The sequence below is a fragment of the Trifolium pratense genome, linkage group LG6 (genome assembly GCF_020283565.1).
Source record: "Trifolium pratense cultivar HEN17-A07 linkage group LG6, ARS_RC_1.1, whole genome shotgun sequence".
Lineage (NCBI taxonomy): Eukaryota > Viridiplantae > Streptophyta > Magnoliopsida > Fabales > Fabaceae > Trifolium > Trifolium pratense.
This window is the reverse complement of record NC_060064.1, coordinates 19,906,029-19,924,267: the sequence shown is the minus strand read 5'-3', so window position 1 is coordinate 19,924,267 and position 18,239 is coordinate 19,906,029. Positions and strand designations below refer to the sequence as shown.

Here is an 18,239-nt window from a genome sequence, read left to right as displayed (position 1 = left end):
GACTCTCGGCTCTTTCCGGATTTTCTAGAAGCTTTTCAGCCTTTTCTTTCTTCTCTAAAGCCTGTATGTGAAAGCTATACCACCAGTAACTCTAAAGTAACAAGTAAAAATAAAAAATTGGAACCTGTTAATGAAACATACCTCTGACAATTTGATGCTAGTCCTTTTAATAGCTACCATAGCCTTTGTCAATATTCGTTTTTCAATGATTTCTTTATCTTTAAGGATTTTCATATTCTTTCCTTCAGAATGAGAAGAAGCTGTAACTGATGAGCTGTTTTCAGCCTTCACTTTATTTATTAAATCATTCCTCCTCTGTAGAATTGCTGAAGAAACTATAACAGAGGCAAGAAGTCCTTTCCTCTATAAATGACAATAACATCTTTATCCCAAGCAACAAGGGTTCCTCCAGTCAGATACTGCCGAGAAGTAGATCTTTTATTAGACTGAAATCAGATACTGCATTTGCTCAGCTACAAAACAAGTGTTTAACTACAAAAATGGAAAGCCACTTTAATTGCGGTACTACAAAATGGATTTGTAAGGTTAGGTTAGGCCTAAAACCCAAATTTTGATATATGCTCTTGTTCGATTCTTTGGAATAATAGGAGAAACTGGGATAAAGTAAAATGTCAAGGGATTGGATTTAGAAATAAAAGATGATTAACCAAAAGGTACTAGTAGGTTAGACGCTTTATTTTGGAACAGAGGCACGTCCAATGCAATACTTGTCCAATGCAATATGATCATCTAACATTTAAATCCTTTACTAAATAAACGAGCATTGGACTACTGATAGGTTAGACACTTATTTTGAAATGGAGGCAGTCCAATGCAAAAAAGATTCCCATCGCTCGGGGTGCCACCGCTACTTCCACCCTTAAAAGTTCACAGGTTTAACATTTTACTCATTTTGAGAAGTAAATATTATCAAACTCCGGTATTGAAATCTTAATTGATTTTGAATCCTCCAACACAGCTTACTTTCACTTCTAACAATTCAACACCATCCATTATTTTGGGTGGCAAGAGGTAAAACATACAACAACTGGACTAAATGATAGGGTACAAAATATTCAAAAGGAAATGGGTGTTTATTATTGCTAGAAAGAATTGAACAGGAAAGAAAGTAAGAAACTCAAATCAAAGGTAATTCTCATTTATCAGATCTCATGACTATTCTAGTTCCCTCTTAGTAATATCTTTCCAAATAGAAATTGACCAACTCTACTCCTCCCTCTCTCTACAATCCGCCCTCCATAAGAATTGACACTTGAGCCGTCTACATGACTTTCTCCCACCTTCTCTTCCAGCCCTTTTGGAATAAACCTTCCAGATCTCTGGTTTCTTTGTACCCTCACCTCCATTATTGGACTTGGATTAGGTCTACGGTTCATTAACCCATTAGAAAAGAGAAAATGCATAAACATTTAAAAAAATCTTACTGAGGGAAAGTAACACTTAGGAACATGACATAGGGTATTTTAATAAGCTCACTCAAACACTTACATAAGTACTCATGCCATAAGATAAGCTCAGATAAAATGTAAATACGTTATTTCAAATGCTACCTGGACCCAAATTTGGTCACTGGTCAGTTAAGAAACACTTGAGGGAAGAGATCAACACTTGAGGGAATCCAGTGAAAATTTCACCGAAGACAATCCCTATCCGTTCACCTTTATCTTACATGAGATGAAAACCAATTTTACTATATAGTGTTTTAATTTTATAAAACTGTTCTTGGGATTAAATTGGGAGCTAATTTTTGTCTTTCAATGGTTAATCTTTCATTCAATAATCTTCAATAATCTTTTTAGAGTGTGTTTGGATGAATTTTGAAGAAATTCAATTTTTTTTTTGTCTAAATTTTCTTGTTTGGATGATTAAGTTAAAAAAAAAAATTCAAATGACACAAAAAAGATAGGAATTTGAAATTCCTTTCTCTCATGTTTCAATTTTCAAATTGACCCTTGATATTAAAAAAAATTGTAAATAGGTCCCTAAAAATTTGCAAATTGGTCCTTTAAAATTCTCAAAATTGCAAATTGGTCCTTTTCAAATTTTAAAATTGACCCAAATTTTTTCAAATTTATAAAAGTGGCCCAAAGTGTTTACTATGAATTTATATATATATATATATATATATATATATATATATATATATATATATATATATATATATATATATATATATATTACTCTATCCAAACATACACATTTAAAAATTATGGTAATTAAAATATAATCATTTGAATTGCTAAGAATTTTAAATCCTCTAAAATTTCTAATTACTATCCAAACGTATAAGTTTTTTTTTTCTCCTTTAAATTGAATATCTCACTTTAAGTACCAAATCCATCTAAATATCTATTTGGATAAAGCCATGATCAAGAGAAAGTTGTAGGAGTAACTAGTGCACAAGCAGCTAGAAGAAAAAGTACTACTGAAAATCATATCAGTAGACTAAAAGGCAATGTCAGAATAGAAACTGTACATCCAAAATATTTTGCTCGCCTGTATACACATATATACTACGTATGGGACACAAACAGATGAACTACATGGTATTTCAAGCCAATTATTAGTAATCCACTATATTATAGAATTACAGATTTACTCATGACAATGAATCAAAAAATTATGACAACCACAACACAAATATACACATACTTATATGCAGAAAAAAAAATCTGATAGGTTGGTTGATCTGGATGGATACAGTGCTTACACGCTGAACCTGAATTTTATTTATGCAAGTTTCACCTCTGTAAAATGCTCTCGATCGATGCAACACAGGGTGCTTGTTCACATGTATTATGAAACTGTATGTGAATTGAGTGGACTCGGGAGGGAACATAAGTTGTCCAGGGTATCATAGATGAACACACAATAGGATAATGAATCTTGTGTATTAAAGTAAATTTCCTATTCATTATAGAGAAGAAAGACTTTTTACACCTGATTTCGAGCAAGACTCACAATAGAAAAAACATGTACTGGCACCGAGATTAGTGTTTTTCATTATGTATAGTTAATTCAAGAATCACTCCAACTGTCTGCATCATCGTCTTCGTCACTTCCAGCCAATGCCTGTTTCAATAATTGACACTAGTTTAGTTTACCTCGAAGAGAAGTGATATGTTTATGCAGGGACAGAGAAAGGAAGACCGCACGCGTTTAACCAAAATTTAACAGAGAACATACACTTAATAGAATAAATTTAACAGAGAAAGAGTGATAGACCTGGCGAATAGAATTTGCTTTTTCCAAGATGGCAGCAACCCTCAAGTTTGTTTTCGGACCCTGAATATTGGGTCGTGTGACCACAGCAGTCCTCAAGTTGAAGGACTGAAAAAACAATATTTTGAAATATCTAAATACAAGAATTTGATACAAGAGAGTTAAAATAGCATGAACAAGATCAAAATTTCTAGCTCTCACCTTCGTTCTAATCTGTTCTAACAATGAGTCTCTATCATCTACCTTTGGTGCTATCTGGGGCCTAACACGATCAGTAACCTTCCTCAGCTGCAGTGGTACAAAGGCAGTGTATTATGCAAAAATTAAGACCACATAAAGAGTAAATTTCACAAGAACAAGAAAACTGTCTTTACCCTGCTTTTGTCAAGAGCAGCAGCAACATCAAATAAATGGTTCTGGGGAGGAGGAAGAAGATTTTTCTTCTTTGGTTTTCCATTTGGTATTGGACTATCAAACTCTGATGATTGGGAAGATGCATCTAATGAGAGTGCCTGATCCCCCTCTGGAGGCAGCTGGCTGTGATTGGGCTGCATAACTTCTGTACTTGGTGGTGACTCGGGTGAGATTAAATGATCTCCTTGATCCCTTTCCAAATCAATAGATGACTCCTCATGCGTTGTAAATTCTAAAACAGTCTCTTCCATGAAGTGATTTGGAGAATGAGAATGTTGCTCTTCTGGAGAAATAGGATCTTCTCCAGATACATGACATTCAGCAGATAGCACCAAATGCAACTCTCCAGGACTATCCTTTTTAGCTTCGATTGTATCTTCCATTATTTGGCTAGCAGACTTAGTCGGTTTGTCTTGTTGAAAGATGGGATAAGACCCAGGAACAGCGCATTCAGAGGGCAGTATTGGTGGCCATAGACTTGAACTCAATACGCTCTCTCCATTACTATCCTTTTTAGCTTCTAATCTAGTATCTTCCATTAACTGACTTGTGAATTGAGAAAGTCTTTCTTGTTGATAGATGGGATTATCTCCATTAAAAGCACATTCAGCAGGTAGTATTGGTGGGCATGGACTTGATTTCAATATGCTTTCTCCCTCTGAAGCAATGACACATCCATGGGGAAGTCCACCATAAGATAACAAGGGTAATGTTAAGAAAGGGTTGTAGATTTGGCTTCTCTCCTGAACTAGGTAATTATGTTGAGCATTTGCTCCATTTACCATCACAGGATATTGCAAAGGAATAGCAACAGGATGCTCTGAAACACCTGCTGATATCCCCGGAAGGTGTAGGCTTTCATTACTATCCACAGCCACAACAGGCAAAAAACGATTCTGATACGGAATGGTTACTCTTTCAGAAGTTGATAAACCAAATTGACTCTTATCAGGTATAACAGGCTGTATTGGTTGGAATGATACCGGACTCACACATATTTCTTCTCTCTGTGAAACTGGGGAAGCATTTTGAACCTTGCTCATTATCCATTGCATTGGTGGTAGAGGCGGCATAGGTGGCGTCTCCTCAAGATTGATTTTGGCTGCCTTGGGAAAAAGATCAGGAAGTAGAGGTTTCAATGAATCCATGACATGTTTTGTTGGGCTAATCTTTTGATCAGATGACATTGATAAGGAACCATGTGAAGGCTCCCCTGGATGGACTTCAGAAGCAAACTCAATGTGGCTCTCTGGCTGTGGTTGATTATAGGAAGGTGGTGAAAACCTATCTTTGCTGTTCTGTAGATCAATCTGGAAACCAAATGTACATTCTGATCTCTGGGTGTCTAGCTCTGAACATTGGGTCGCCATTTTCATGTCATTGGGAGAAGAACCATCTTGTATTTTCTCCTTAAGCAGTGAATGTTGATGATTATTACATATACTAGAGTCAGAAGGAACTGATCCGTTCAGGTTCAACCGTTCATCAGTTGAAGCAATTTCCAGTTGACCCATTTCTATATGTGATTTTAACTCTGGCAAAGAATCTCTTGCAACTTCTTCATTGACTTCCATATTTTTTTCATGAGGATCTTCAAAAGTAGGAGGTTCTTCCAACTTTGTAAGACTACTCACTGGAGATGTGATATATGAAAACGGTTCCAGTTGACTTTCCTTCTTCTCTGCATTCAAGTCTGCGGAATTTTTTGTCAACTCTACCTCATCGGATACCATTTCCATTGTATGGGAATCTGAAGAACCTAGGAAAGATTCGTGCAAATTTGAAGGATTGATTGATGGGGAAGAAATAGAATTTGAAGCTAGACAACTAGCAATGCTTGCACCAGGTTCAGCATTATCAAGAGAAGGAACAGCAGATACATCCAGATCTTTGGACTGAACTTCTACAGGGACCATACCATTTACCATGAGATCGTCGTCCTGCAGTATGTAATCAGGGGAAGCTGAATGTTTAATACAATTATCATCTTCAACTGGACCCAAACTGCAGGTGGATCCATTGATTTCATCGCCAAGATTTATCCTTGATAACTGATCAGGATACATAAATTCAAATTCAGCCGAATCTGGTCCATCTCGTGGATTTCCGTGTGTAAAATCAGAGCATAGTTCTTCTGTAAAGCTATTCTCCACGGAAGACTCCACAACAGGATATAAACCTTCTGAGTCAAGTTGCATTGTTTTAATATCATCGTTAGGTTTTAAGTCTGGGACGTCAAGCAGCAGCTTAGTACCTGAATTCGGGTCTATTTCCATGGGCAGGCAAATGGGATCCTCCCCCTGTGAACCAATGTCTCCAACAACCGATATTTCATAACAGTACTCATTTAGAGAATCTGCCTGCAATGTTTCGATGTGAGAAAGATCGCCACATTTGCCTTCATGAGCTAAATTCAATTCATCGGAAACTTGTAACAGAGTATTGGAATGGACATGATGATCAGAAACATCCAAGTTGTTCGAAGAATTGTTGTCAAAATAAACAACTGGGCAAGTATTATCTTTTATTGGGGAAAGAGCCGCTTTGTCATCTTCCAATCTTAAATGATATTCAACAGGAACATGTGGTGTTTCATCTGATTGAGTCCTCGTAGGTAGGGACACTAGTGAGGTAGCTGTAGGTCCATGATCTGAATACAACAATAAACATTCTGAATCCAGACATGAACCAGAAGAGACTGGTCTAGAATCAGATATTGCTCGCCCCTGATCATGTGCATCATCATTTGTGACAAATTCACCACCAGGTTTTTGCAATTCAACAGTTTGCGGAAGCTGGTTGGATGACATATTTCCAGTCTCCAGTGAGGAGTTTCCAATAGATTGAGAATCTGAAAACGGAACTTGCAGTTGGGTATGCTCTTGATTTCTATCTCCTTTGAATGAACTATTATCATCTGATGCACCAGGGGTTCCTCCGGACCAAGAATCTGGCAGTCGAGCTTGCACTTCATTATGCTCTTCACTTCTATCTTGTTCAAATAAACTCATTTCCTCAGATAATGACGAATCTCCAAATGATTGAGAATCTGAAAATTGAGCTTGCAGTTGATGTTCTTCGTCACCATTTGAATCAGTTACCTTTTGAACATTCAAGAAGCTTTCCTTAGGTCTACACTCATTGTCTATTTCCAACTCTGAGTCTATGGTAGCTAATGCATCCATATAATCATCAACCTCACTAGCCGCATCATCAGAATGGCAGCCGTCTGGGCTGCATTCTCTTTTATTTTGTTCATCGTCATCCTCCAGTTCGGTTTCATCAAGTACCTTGAGATGCTTAGAATACATTTCATCTGTCCCAGTCCCTCCAGAAAAGATTTGTTCAGGCTCCTTCACAAGATATCTATTTGTCCTCCTGTCCATTTCTGCGCATGAATTCAATTCTAATTCTTGTTCATTTGATGAAGAATGTGTCTTTCCATTTTCCATAGACCTTCCCATAGGTGAAATGCCATTGATGCCAAGTATTTTAATCCCAGTTTCACTAGTGTCGCCTGACATCAATTTCACAGGCTGCTGAATGACTGAAGTTTCACAGACCATTTTATGATTAGGTGAGGGGATTTCCAGAAATTTCTCCATGTAGCTTCTCCCAGATTTTGATTCAACTGCAGATCCATCCAATTGTCTTTTTTTCAAATTCACAAGACGAGCAGGATCACTACAGGCATTCTCAATACGCTCCTCAAGAAACAACTGATGAAGTCTGCAATAATAATGGATTAGCACTTTTATGGAGAGTTTTGCATTTGACAAATCAGAGGCATAGCTTAATACACCACAGAAAAAATATTGGAACTCACTTTGAATGTGAGGGCACAACTCCAGGGGCTTCACCATCCCTCAGCCATTCTCCTTTTTTCGGCTGGAAATACAAATCATACATATTTAATATCCAAAATTGTAAATATTCAATTTTTTATTGCATAGAATTGCGTTTTTATGACGTCAATTAAAACAATTCATAGAAAATTTATGTCATGGAGTGGTAAAATCATTGCTTTAATACCTTGACTTTGCGAATTTTCCTTTCCCTGTGAACTTCTACTGTTGCTGTTGCAGAGGAAGCAGGCTCTGCTTTAAAGAATGATGGATCCGTATAACGCTTCAGACATGCCCCAGCACCAGCCACATCAAACCTTTTTAAGAGAAAAATGAAACAAAAGCTTCAGATTTCCATAACATATTAACTAAATTGTATTTATTCTGAAAATTTGTATGCTTTTCAAATCTGGTCACCATACTTGTCTAGAAGAAAAAGTCTAGGTGGAGCACGGCATTCTTCATATGAATCCATTATAAATCTTGGTAAATCTCCACGAGTAATGAGATTCTGTTCAGACCGAAGATTAGGACACCAGTCAATCCCTGCAGTGCAAGAAACATGTTAAAGTTTATCAAGGGTCCCATTATCACCCACAGTTCACATTACAAACATAAACAAATAATCTACAAAAGGACTGCATTGATTGGTTAACCTCCATTTGTGAAAAAAGATGAATGATGAGTTCGTGACAAAAATGCTTTCTCAATTGGAGGAATTTCAGCCTCAAGCTGTTGAACACGAGACATAAGACTGTGGCCTCTTTCAGCAGTAGCCATTACTTCTTCATGCAGGTCGTGGAACAACTCAGCGGCAAACCTAATCAAAATGATACAGTTAAATGCAATGAACTTAACAGCAGCTGGTGGCTGTAAAACTTATAGTTATTTTAGCTAAAAAAATCATCTCATTTTATAAAATCAATAACATTTTTTTTTTTGACAATCATAAAATCAATAACATATTAATGTTTTTTTGTCAAAATGATACAATTAAATGCTATGCTAAATTTTGATGCGAAGACTATAAAGTGAACCTAATTTTCTAAATTCACTGCAGGGAACAGAATGCCATGATCACTGCATTTCTGACAAGATATATAAAATTTCCTACCATATGCATTATTATAGATAAATTCACAAGAATATTAGCCCTAAGATTGTGAGATGGTTGATTAAGAGATTGTGGATAGTAGATCCTAAGATTGACCCTAGAATCCTTAATACTCATAATGTACCCACCAAACCAAAATTGCAGTATCTGAAACATAGTCCACTTAAATCTCATTTTTCTCTATTTTTTTATTAGTAACTCTTATTTGTCACATTGTGATAAAAATAAAATTTCTGTGAACACAAAAAAAGAGAGCATAATTCGTCAAATCATGTTTACGGCAAATAACATAATTTTTAAATCCGCCCTGAAACTTAATTCCAGAATTGTGGTTCACGCATGGTTCAACCAAATATCCATGTATATAGAAAAACATCCAACATCTTCTCAACCAATCTATGTATATAAAAAAAAAACATTTTCTTCCCTTTTTATCCACCCAAAAAGTCACTAAATACAAAGAACCAAAAGGAATCAAGGAATCAAAGAAGAAGACACAAAGAAAAAGCCAAATAAATTAAAACCAAAACAAAATAAGATCAAAAACGCAATCCCCTAAATCCGTTTCCTATATTCAATACTACAATACAATATTAATCATAAATTCATAACAACATTTACATTAAAAAAAAAAAAAATTCAAATTTATCCACATAATCCAAAATTCAACCACCAAATTAGAAACTCTGAATTAACAAATTACCAAGAGATAGAAAAAATAAATTAATAAAAAATCGCTGAATCAAAGCTCACTCTACTAACATCACCACCACCAACAAAACTAAACAAGAATTCAAATACAAAACTAGATTATAATTTAATTATATTTTAATTTTTCAAAAATTAACAAGAATTCAAATATAAAACAAAATTACAATTTAGTTTTTGAAAAACTGAATGCAATCACACGGTAACTATGAGCACAATTCATCATCATCAACATCAAGCAACAACAAAGCAAAAAGCAGTTAGAGAGAGAGAGAGAGTGAACTAACTGAGCAAGGTCACCGAGTTGGCGCAAGAAACCGACGAGTCCAGTCATGGCTACGGCTTCAAGGAGAGCTTCGGAGTCATCCTTATCGGCGGCACCGATGAGCTCCGGATCCGCTAAACCATGCGCATTCCGAATACGGTACCTGGAGATAGGCATTGTTTGAATTCAAGGAATTGATGAACCCTAATTATGCTCCAATTACAGTGAATTTGTTGTGTTGTTGGATACTTTTTCCGGTGACACTGCGTTTTCCGTTTGTTCCACCATGGAAATGGAAGAGAGAGAAAGAGGAGCGAAAGAGAGAGAGAGAGACAGTTTTTCTTTTCGTTCTTTTTTATATTTATTCTTTTGTTTGAATTTATTACTTTGTGTTTATATACTTAGAGATTTCTTTCCTCTAAAGTCTAAACCAAACGATTTATTATTTATCTTAAAAAGTAATCAAAACATGGTGGAAAATGCTAATTAGTACTCTAAGATAAGATACTAATTAAAAATTAAAGAGTTTAATTGTTGTGCATCGTCGGTGTAATTTTATTTTACACATACATCCAATGACACGTTGCCACATCATTTAATGAATGTGACACATCATGTGTTTTTAATTACCATACATGATGTGTCGGTATATTATTGGACGCATGTGCAAAATAACTTTAGACTGACGATGCATATAAATTAAATTCAAAATTAAATATGGTAAATATGTTCCGTAAAAAAAAAATATAAATAATGTTTGTTTTAATGTGAAACTTATTTCTTTTAGCTTTTTTAACTACTCTCTCTCTGTTTCAAAATGTAAGTTATTTTGGGCAAATTAAGAAATGTAATTAATATTTTATGAAAAATAAAAATTATGGGTTAGTTTACAAAATTGTTCTTCATTAATGGTATAAGAAAGATAAATTTAAGAATTGTAAGAAGAGAATAATAAATGTAGTTAAGAGTATAATAGGAAAACTAACATTAAATGTTTCGTTGGTTATGTAAACTAGCACTAAATTTTTTCTGATAAATAGGGGTTGTATTTGGTCTCTAGTTGTGCACTTTGCCTTTGAAATGTAGAAACCACCTCCCATTTATTTTTGTCATGTAGCTTTGCAACTCGAATTTGGGACTGACTAGGCAATTTGCTGCATATAGGGTTACGTACTCACACTTTTCAGGAGCTGTTTGCAAGCCTCGATAACAATTGGAGTCCGTTTCTTTTACAAGTTGCCAATGTCACGGTATTACATGCGCTTCATACTATTTGGTTGGCGGCTAGATGTGGTATTCGGTTTAACAACGCCAAGGTTAGTGTCCATGCTGCACAAGGCAAGATTCTAGTGGCGACTAAGCTATCAGCTGCACTAATGACAAGGCTACGGTCGCGACAAACTGAAGCACCGGTACTGCATAATATGTCCATTGGTGACAGACCGGCTACTGCTGCCCAGGAACTGTTGGTGTTGTGGCGCACACGGTGATCGGTTGGATGAAGGCGAATACCGACGACTCCATAACCAATGGGTCTGCTGCATGCGGAAGGCTGTTTCGGGACTACATGGCAAATTTTCACGACGGATATGTGCAAAAAATTGGAACTGTTTCGGTGCTTCATGTGGAGTTATCCGCCTTGATTATCGCTATGGAATTAACTAATAGCAAGGCCTGGCAGTATCTTTGGTTGAAGAGTGATTCACTAACGGCGCTCCGAGCTTTTGATAACATTGAGTTGGTACCATGGGACTTGCGCAATCGCTGGTCAAATTGTTTGAGCCTCGGACTGAACTTAAAATGGTCTCACATTTATCACGAGGGTTACGCTTCTGCGGATAAATTTGCTACCCTTGGGGATGCTTATGCAAATTTGAGGTGGTGGAGTTCACTGCCTCCCACCCTCCGGGATGTCTTTTTAAGTGATAAGTTGGGACATCCTCAATACCGTACTACTTGATGGTTTGTTTTATCTTGTAGCATTGGGGTTCAGGTCTAGTCCCCCCTTATGATTAGTTTTTTTTTAATAATAATAATAATAATAATAATAATAATAATAATAATAATAATAATAATAATAATAATAATAATAATGAGATATAGATAGAGGAAAGGGAATGATGGGCGGGGGTGCCAACATAGTTGGGATGTCCATCCCTACCTCGATATCTCTAAGCTCTTAATTTATAAAAAAAATTGAATTATGATTTTTGTATTTTTTTTATTTTTAAAATATGATGGCTAAACTCATTGCCTTGCTTAGGATTTTGACCGATTTCTTGGATGTTGATGTTGTTGCTTTTTTTGTAATCTCTTGTAATTAAACTCTTTTGTCAAGGATCTTGTGCATAACTTTATTTCAATTTATAGGATATTTTTTTGACTTCTTAAAAAGAAAAATTAAAAATCTTATTTTACCCTTGAGTTACTTAAGATTATTTTATTAGAATTTTAGTATGCCGTATGTGTAATATAAGATATATTATGTGATTCAATTTTTACTTTTTGTTTTTAAACAATTTTTTTTGGTAGATGTTTTTATACAATTTTATTGAATGTTGAAATAATGAAAAAGTTCTTTTAAAAATGATTTTATTAATTATATATAGATAACCCACTTGGAGTTGGTCTAGTAGTGTTCACTTGAGTCCTTGGAATATACTCCTCTCAAGGTTTCCGGTACGATTCCCCCTAATGCCAATTTCGGTGGGTTAAATCCATACAGAGCAAAAATAAACTTTGACTTTAAACAGGATCCCGCAAGTGGACGATGAGATTGGTGTCCTTGGATTAGTCGGTCCTAAGGCCGGATACCAAGTTTTCAATATATATATATATATACACACACAGACGGTGTAAAAAAAAAAGTTTCATACATTCATCAATTATGTCTCATCATGAATGTTCTTAAAGAATCATTTCATAGTATAACACTCAAATACACACAAAAACTAGGATTATGCTATAAATTATCGAAAGGATAGTCACTCTTAAATCAACTTAATAAAATTTTATAATATTCATTTATAATTTTCCAAAATAAAATTCGAAAATCATTAAACTAACAATATAAATTTTTATTTAAAATATATGAGAGGTTTTGTCTTTTTTACTAAAAATTATATATGAGAGATTCATTGTTACTAGAAATGGCGCGCATTGTGGCGCTTATAATGCGGTGGGTGATGTTGGATCATGTTACTTGGGTTTGGTTTTTGGTAAGTTTACTTGGGTTTTTGGTGATAATATACTTTTGGTACATCATATAATATCTATGGTAAATTATTACTGTAATATTATGAATGAATAAATGTTTTTTTTTGTTAAGAAATTAAATTAAGACAAATACTTAACAGTAATAGGTAAAAATGAGCCACATTAAAATTGATAAACAACGCCATACATATTGTTATAGTAGTTTTTAAGGATTTCAAATATAAAAAGTCTCACGTCGCAATGTATAAAAAAAAAGAATAAGATTATTATTTATAATTACTTAAAAAAAAAAGATTATTATTTATAATAAGAGCAACATATGATGGAGAAAGTCAAAATTGAATTTAGAGGTTGCATCTTAGTATTAAATGTTATGTGCAATATCATTATCGAGTTTTATTAAAAATTGGTATAAGTTCCAATTTATTTATGAATCGATTTTTTAATTTTTTTGTACTTTGATTTGAGCTAACTTGTCGAACCGAGTTGTTCGTGAATTCAAATTGAGTAGAGTTTGAGTTAGAATTTTTTTTCCATGTTGATCTCTTTAGTTGATTTTTGAGCTGAAAAAAAATTAATTTAACAAGTCAAACTGAACTGTTCGTAAACTTTAAACGATATAAACTCAAGCAGAAAAAAGAGTTTGTGTCAAATTCGAGCCAAAATTTGCTACCCAAAAAAATAAAAAATGTATTTTTTTACATGTAGATAAATTTTTCATGTTTAATTAGTGTAATAGTATATAATTAACTACCTTAAATATAAAATTTTGTAGAAACATTATAGTAAATTTGATTTATTGATTTTATATTCATCTTATTTTGACATTTTTTGTCTTTACTACAAATACGAGCTATAGGTGGAGGACAACATGACATATCTATCACTACCTTGATATTTAGATGTTAATTTATTATATATATAAAAAAAAAACAAATACAAAGATTTTTTTTTTGAGAAAAAAATACAAAGAACTTTATTTACAATAAAAATTATTAAAACAATACCAAAAAATGAAGTAGATGATGAAATTCTTTCAAATAATTAAGTTATTTATGTCTAAAAAGAGTTGTTAGTTAGTTTGACATAAATTCAATTATTTATGAATTTGTCTTTTTAAAACATCATGAAATTCAACTTTTTAAAATAAATATTTATTAATCTTATATTAAATTTTAAATTTTATTTTATTTTTTCCTTTATATTTGGCCCCCTCGTAAAAATATTACTAACTTCACTCGAGGAGCGTAACCAAATCTTATACAGTCAAGTCTCATACGAAATTAACTCATTCATCTGCAGTCGCCAATTTGGATGAGTTAATTTAGTTTCTTAAAAAAAAAACTCATTCATCTCCGGTCCTATCTATAGAGTTTTTTTTTTTGTTGACCATTTTTCTAATAAGCTCCTGTGTCGAATTTTTCCTTGAATCCTTTTTTAAGCATCATTCGTATTAAAAAATAAGAGCATACCAACGTGAGTTATTGGGTACTTAGGCTCTGTTTGGATTGATGGAATGCGATGGAATGGAATGGAACGAAACGAAATGAATTATAATAATGTTCAATTGTTTTGATTTGTAAAATAATAATGAAATAGGATGGAATGACTTCCATCCAATACCACCACTTACCTTCAATTTTGTTCATATCCTTTTTAAAATATTCAAACAATGGAACGGAAGATTTATTTCATTTCACTCCATCACATTCCACCCCACTCTATTCCGCTCCGCTCCATTCAATTATATTCCATCAATCCAAACAGAGCCAAGTTTTCGGTCATTCCCGTGAGCTTAGTTCAGTTGGTAGAGATATCACACTATATATGTAGGAGTCTGAATTCGAACCCGAGACACTCCACTTATTCACCTTTAAGGTGAATTTTCTAGAACCACTAGACTACTTGACAAAAAAATTTCGATCATAAAGAGAACCTTAAATATTAGGGGACTAGCTTGCACCGTATAAATGTTTTGGACATTACATCTCAAATCAAAACTATGTCTTATACCGTTGGTATGCATGAGATGAGAGGAGTCTTAAACACATGCGACTTAGGGTCCGTTTGATCTGCAAAATATAAATACTGGACAGAACAGTACAAGACAGAACAACACAAGACAAACGTTTAAGGTATTGAACAAATTTTGTGTTGTACGATGTTTGGTAGACAAAAGATTATTTTGGTATTTTAGACAACTTGTGCTGAGGACAAAAAGTTGTCCCGTGGTTCTGTGGGGGACAAGAATTTCAAGTTTTGTCCTATCCCTTGGCCCCCAATTTGTCCAGCACCAGGAACAGTTTTAAAATCAAACACAGTACAGCAGAAGTTGTCCTGTCCAGTCCCTTATTTTTTAGCAGATCAAACGCACCCTTAAGACTATAAGAAAGTAATTATACAAATGATGATTTAAACACCGTATTACCTAAAATTTTAAGATTCTTAAAAGTTATTTCATTTATTATTGTAGTTTATAGGTTATATGCATCATACCATTTATTTTTATCTTTCATGTTACTATGATATTAGTACGAAGTTTTCACCGCCGTTACATGTAGGGGAAACAAGGTGGATTATCCCTTTCGAACAGAATTTTCTCCATACACATGAGTCATGAATCAAACTTTTGACCACATATTTAAACAAACCAAAATCCTTATTACTTGAACCAATTCATTATTGGTGACATCATTTCATTTATACTATTTGGGAGAAAAGAATACATTTCGTGTGCCTAGATATTTTCGCATAGAAATAAAATGGGTTGAAAACTTGGTATCATATCATTAACATGGTACTTTTTTTTTGGCTTAATGGTAAAAAAAAAATTATGTTAAATTATACTAGTGAGATGAAAATACCTTATCCTATACCATGAACATAATTCAATTACTATTCCTTCAAAAAAAAAAAAACATAATTCAATTACTAGAAATATTACATTTATGGTCGGGATTCAAACTCGAGATCTTCCATTTATTTACCTTAAGGGTCCGTTTGGTGCACATGATAAGAGACATGATAGGATAACTGTATCATATCATGCCGCAATCCAGTGTTTGGTGATACAGCAGGATATGATAAGTTAATCCTGAAGCTTATCATATCCTGTCTCTCTAGTTATAATTCTTATCTTGAATTTGAGCTGGGTTACCAGCAGGATAGAATAAGAAAAAAAAAATTATTGATTTATTTTATAAAATATATTTTAAAATACATAAAATAAAATTAATAAAATATAAATAATAAAATAATTAATTTTTAAATATATATGTGATTTTCTCACTGGAGTAATTTTGTAATTTATATATTCTAAAAAATCAAAATTTTACTAAAATTATAATATTTTAAAGTAAAATGATTATTGAAAAATTGACAAATAGGAAACTGATTTATATTTCTTATTTTAAAGTAAAATGATTATTATATAAAGTTATTTGATTACTTATTTATATTTTTTATTTATAAAATTCAAAGTATTACAAAATAATTTTAAAAAAATAACAATTGTTTTACAAGAGTAATTTTGTCAATTGAATATGTTATATATCTTATCATATTATTATGAGCAAGTATGTATTAAAAACAAAATATAATAGTTATCATGTTTGTTATCCTGTGTGCACCAAACACAGGATATGATAACTGAGTATAACTGTTATCCTGCTGTTATCCTATCCTATTCTTATCCTGTTTTATATCCTATCCTGTCACTATGCTATCCTGCGCACCAAACGGGCCCTAAGAGTTTTTTTTTTAGTTTTTACCACTAATATTTGGTCTACTGGATCACCTAATCTGGTTCAGAGGTCAGTTCTGACATCAAGTGGTTCTAGCTCATTCCCGATCGCAGTTGCGTGAGATCGAACTGTGATCCTCCCTACCTAGTCCAGCGCCAACCACCACTGTACTAACTAACGATCGGTTAAGAGATGGATTTTAGCCCTTATACTACTTGAAAAAAAAAGACCTTATCCTAATCAACACCAACAAAGAATGTCACATTATATTATATTCATAAAAAAGAAAAAAGAATGGCACATTATATTCCCCTCGCGTTTTCTGCGAAAATGCCTTTTCTAAATATTCTTTGATTCTCAATGAACTTTGGAAAATCAATTTTATAAAGAACAAAAAAAAGGTTCATTTTTTTTTTTGGACAATCAGTTTTGTTAGGTACATGTGAAATTGAAATTGAGAAGCTAGCGTTTTCCAAACACCATGATGAGTGGACTCTCAACCTCCTTTTAGCTACTTCCCTTTTTTCAACGCTCATGCTTTTTATTCTCCCCTTAATTATTTATCACAAAAATTTAAAGTCTTTTTTTTTTAAAGAAATTTAGTAGCTAAATATGACAAACTCTAATTCACATATATATATATATATATATATATATATATATATATATATATATATATATATATATTATGATTTCTCTACTAACTAAAGTAAACTTACGATATAAAAAATTAAAAGTTAGTGTAATTAAGTTTGACAAGAGTTTCTTCTAATTGAATTCTAATCTTTTTTATTTAGAAATAGTGATATCCAAATAATAATTAAGTACAAATGAATAAAACATTGTCTGCAAATCTTTTGGATTACTCTATCAAAATATAGGGTCCTTAACAGTATAAGTTAAGACAAGCTTTAATCACGGGAGAAGGAAGCTGTCCTAATTTTTTAAATAATAATTATGCTCACCAAAACTCAACAGAATCATTCAGACATGGCATTAGTTGAGACCATCCAACTTGTGTACACATTATATTAGTAATTCTTTTGAGTTAATCCTCATTTGGTCATTGTAAAATTGAGCGAATTCAATTTTTATTCTTATTAAAAAAAATTGTTAAGATACTATCCCTATAATTTTAGATTCTTCAGCTGAATTAGCCACATACATAATTTTGTAAGTGAAATAAAAAATTAATTTGTAGACTTATTTTCATTGTTTATTGGATAAATACTCAAAATTCTTCCCACCATAAATCTAGGCCTCATCATCAATAATAAAGCCTATCTCAAAAATATATCAAGCCAAGCCACCCATTATAAATAATTTAAGTGAATTTCACAACACTCAATCACTTTAAAACATGAGTTTAATGGATATGCAAAGTCACTCCAAATTAATTTTACATTGATATCCAATAGAAATTAAGCATTTCTTCATGTCATACAATTAGAGTGAGGTGTGATAGGGTAATTTGACAGAATATACAGTTACTATTGATGATCAAACCTAAAACTTCTAACATACTATTCAAATTCCTCAACACTAGGCAAAACCTAATGAATTTTTTTTCTTTAACTTCAATGACAGTGTAAAATTAGTTTACATACATTATTGTCTGTACATATATTGTTTTCTCTTAAAACAATTCATTAATTTTATATTCTACCTAATGAGACAATACTAAAAACTCA

The 18,239-nt window shown here is 33.1% G+C and overlaps 1 protein-coding gene across 1 annotated transcript; it reads right to left on the bottom strand.

Annotated features, from left to right (window-relative positions):
• Positions 1 to 2,507: 2,507 nt before the first annotated feature.
• Positions 2,508 to 10,042, bottom strand: LOC123890178 (protein SCAR2-like). Its single transcript, XM_045939729.1, has 9 exons — positions 9,612 to 10,042; positions 8,159 to 8,322; positions 7,925 to 8,048; positions 7,690 to 7,819; positions 7,484 to 7,545; positions 3,618 to 7,386; positions 3,445 to 3,531; positions 3,247 to 3,351; positions 2,508 to 3,093 (listed from the first exon to the last, which is right to left on the bottom strand). The coding sequence occupies exons 1-9, from the start codon at positions 9,764 to 9,766 to the stop codon at positions 3,040 to 3,042; spliced, it is 4,650 nt and encodes a 1,549-aa protein (XP_045795685.1). The 5' UTR covers positions 9,767 to 10,042; the 3' UTR covers positions 2,508 to 3,039.
• Positions 10,043 to 18,239: the final 8,197 nt, after the last annotated feature.

Excerpts from the sequence above, each read along its gene's own strand:
- LOC123890178 (XM_045939729.1), bottom strand. The coding sequence starts at position 9,766 with ATGCCTATCTCCAGGTACCGTATTCGGAATGCGCATGGTTTAGCGGAT. Across the intron at positions 7,820-7,924 it reads AGACTTTTTCTTCTAGACAA|GTTTGATGTGGCTGGTGCTG; the intron begins GTATGGTGACCA and ends TCTCTTAAAAAG. Across the intron at positions 3,352-3,444 it reads TAGAACAGATTAGAACGAAG|TCCTTCAACTTGAGGACTGC; the intron begins GTGAGAGCTAGA and ends TTGTTTTTTCAG.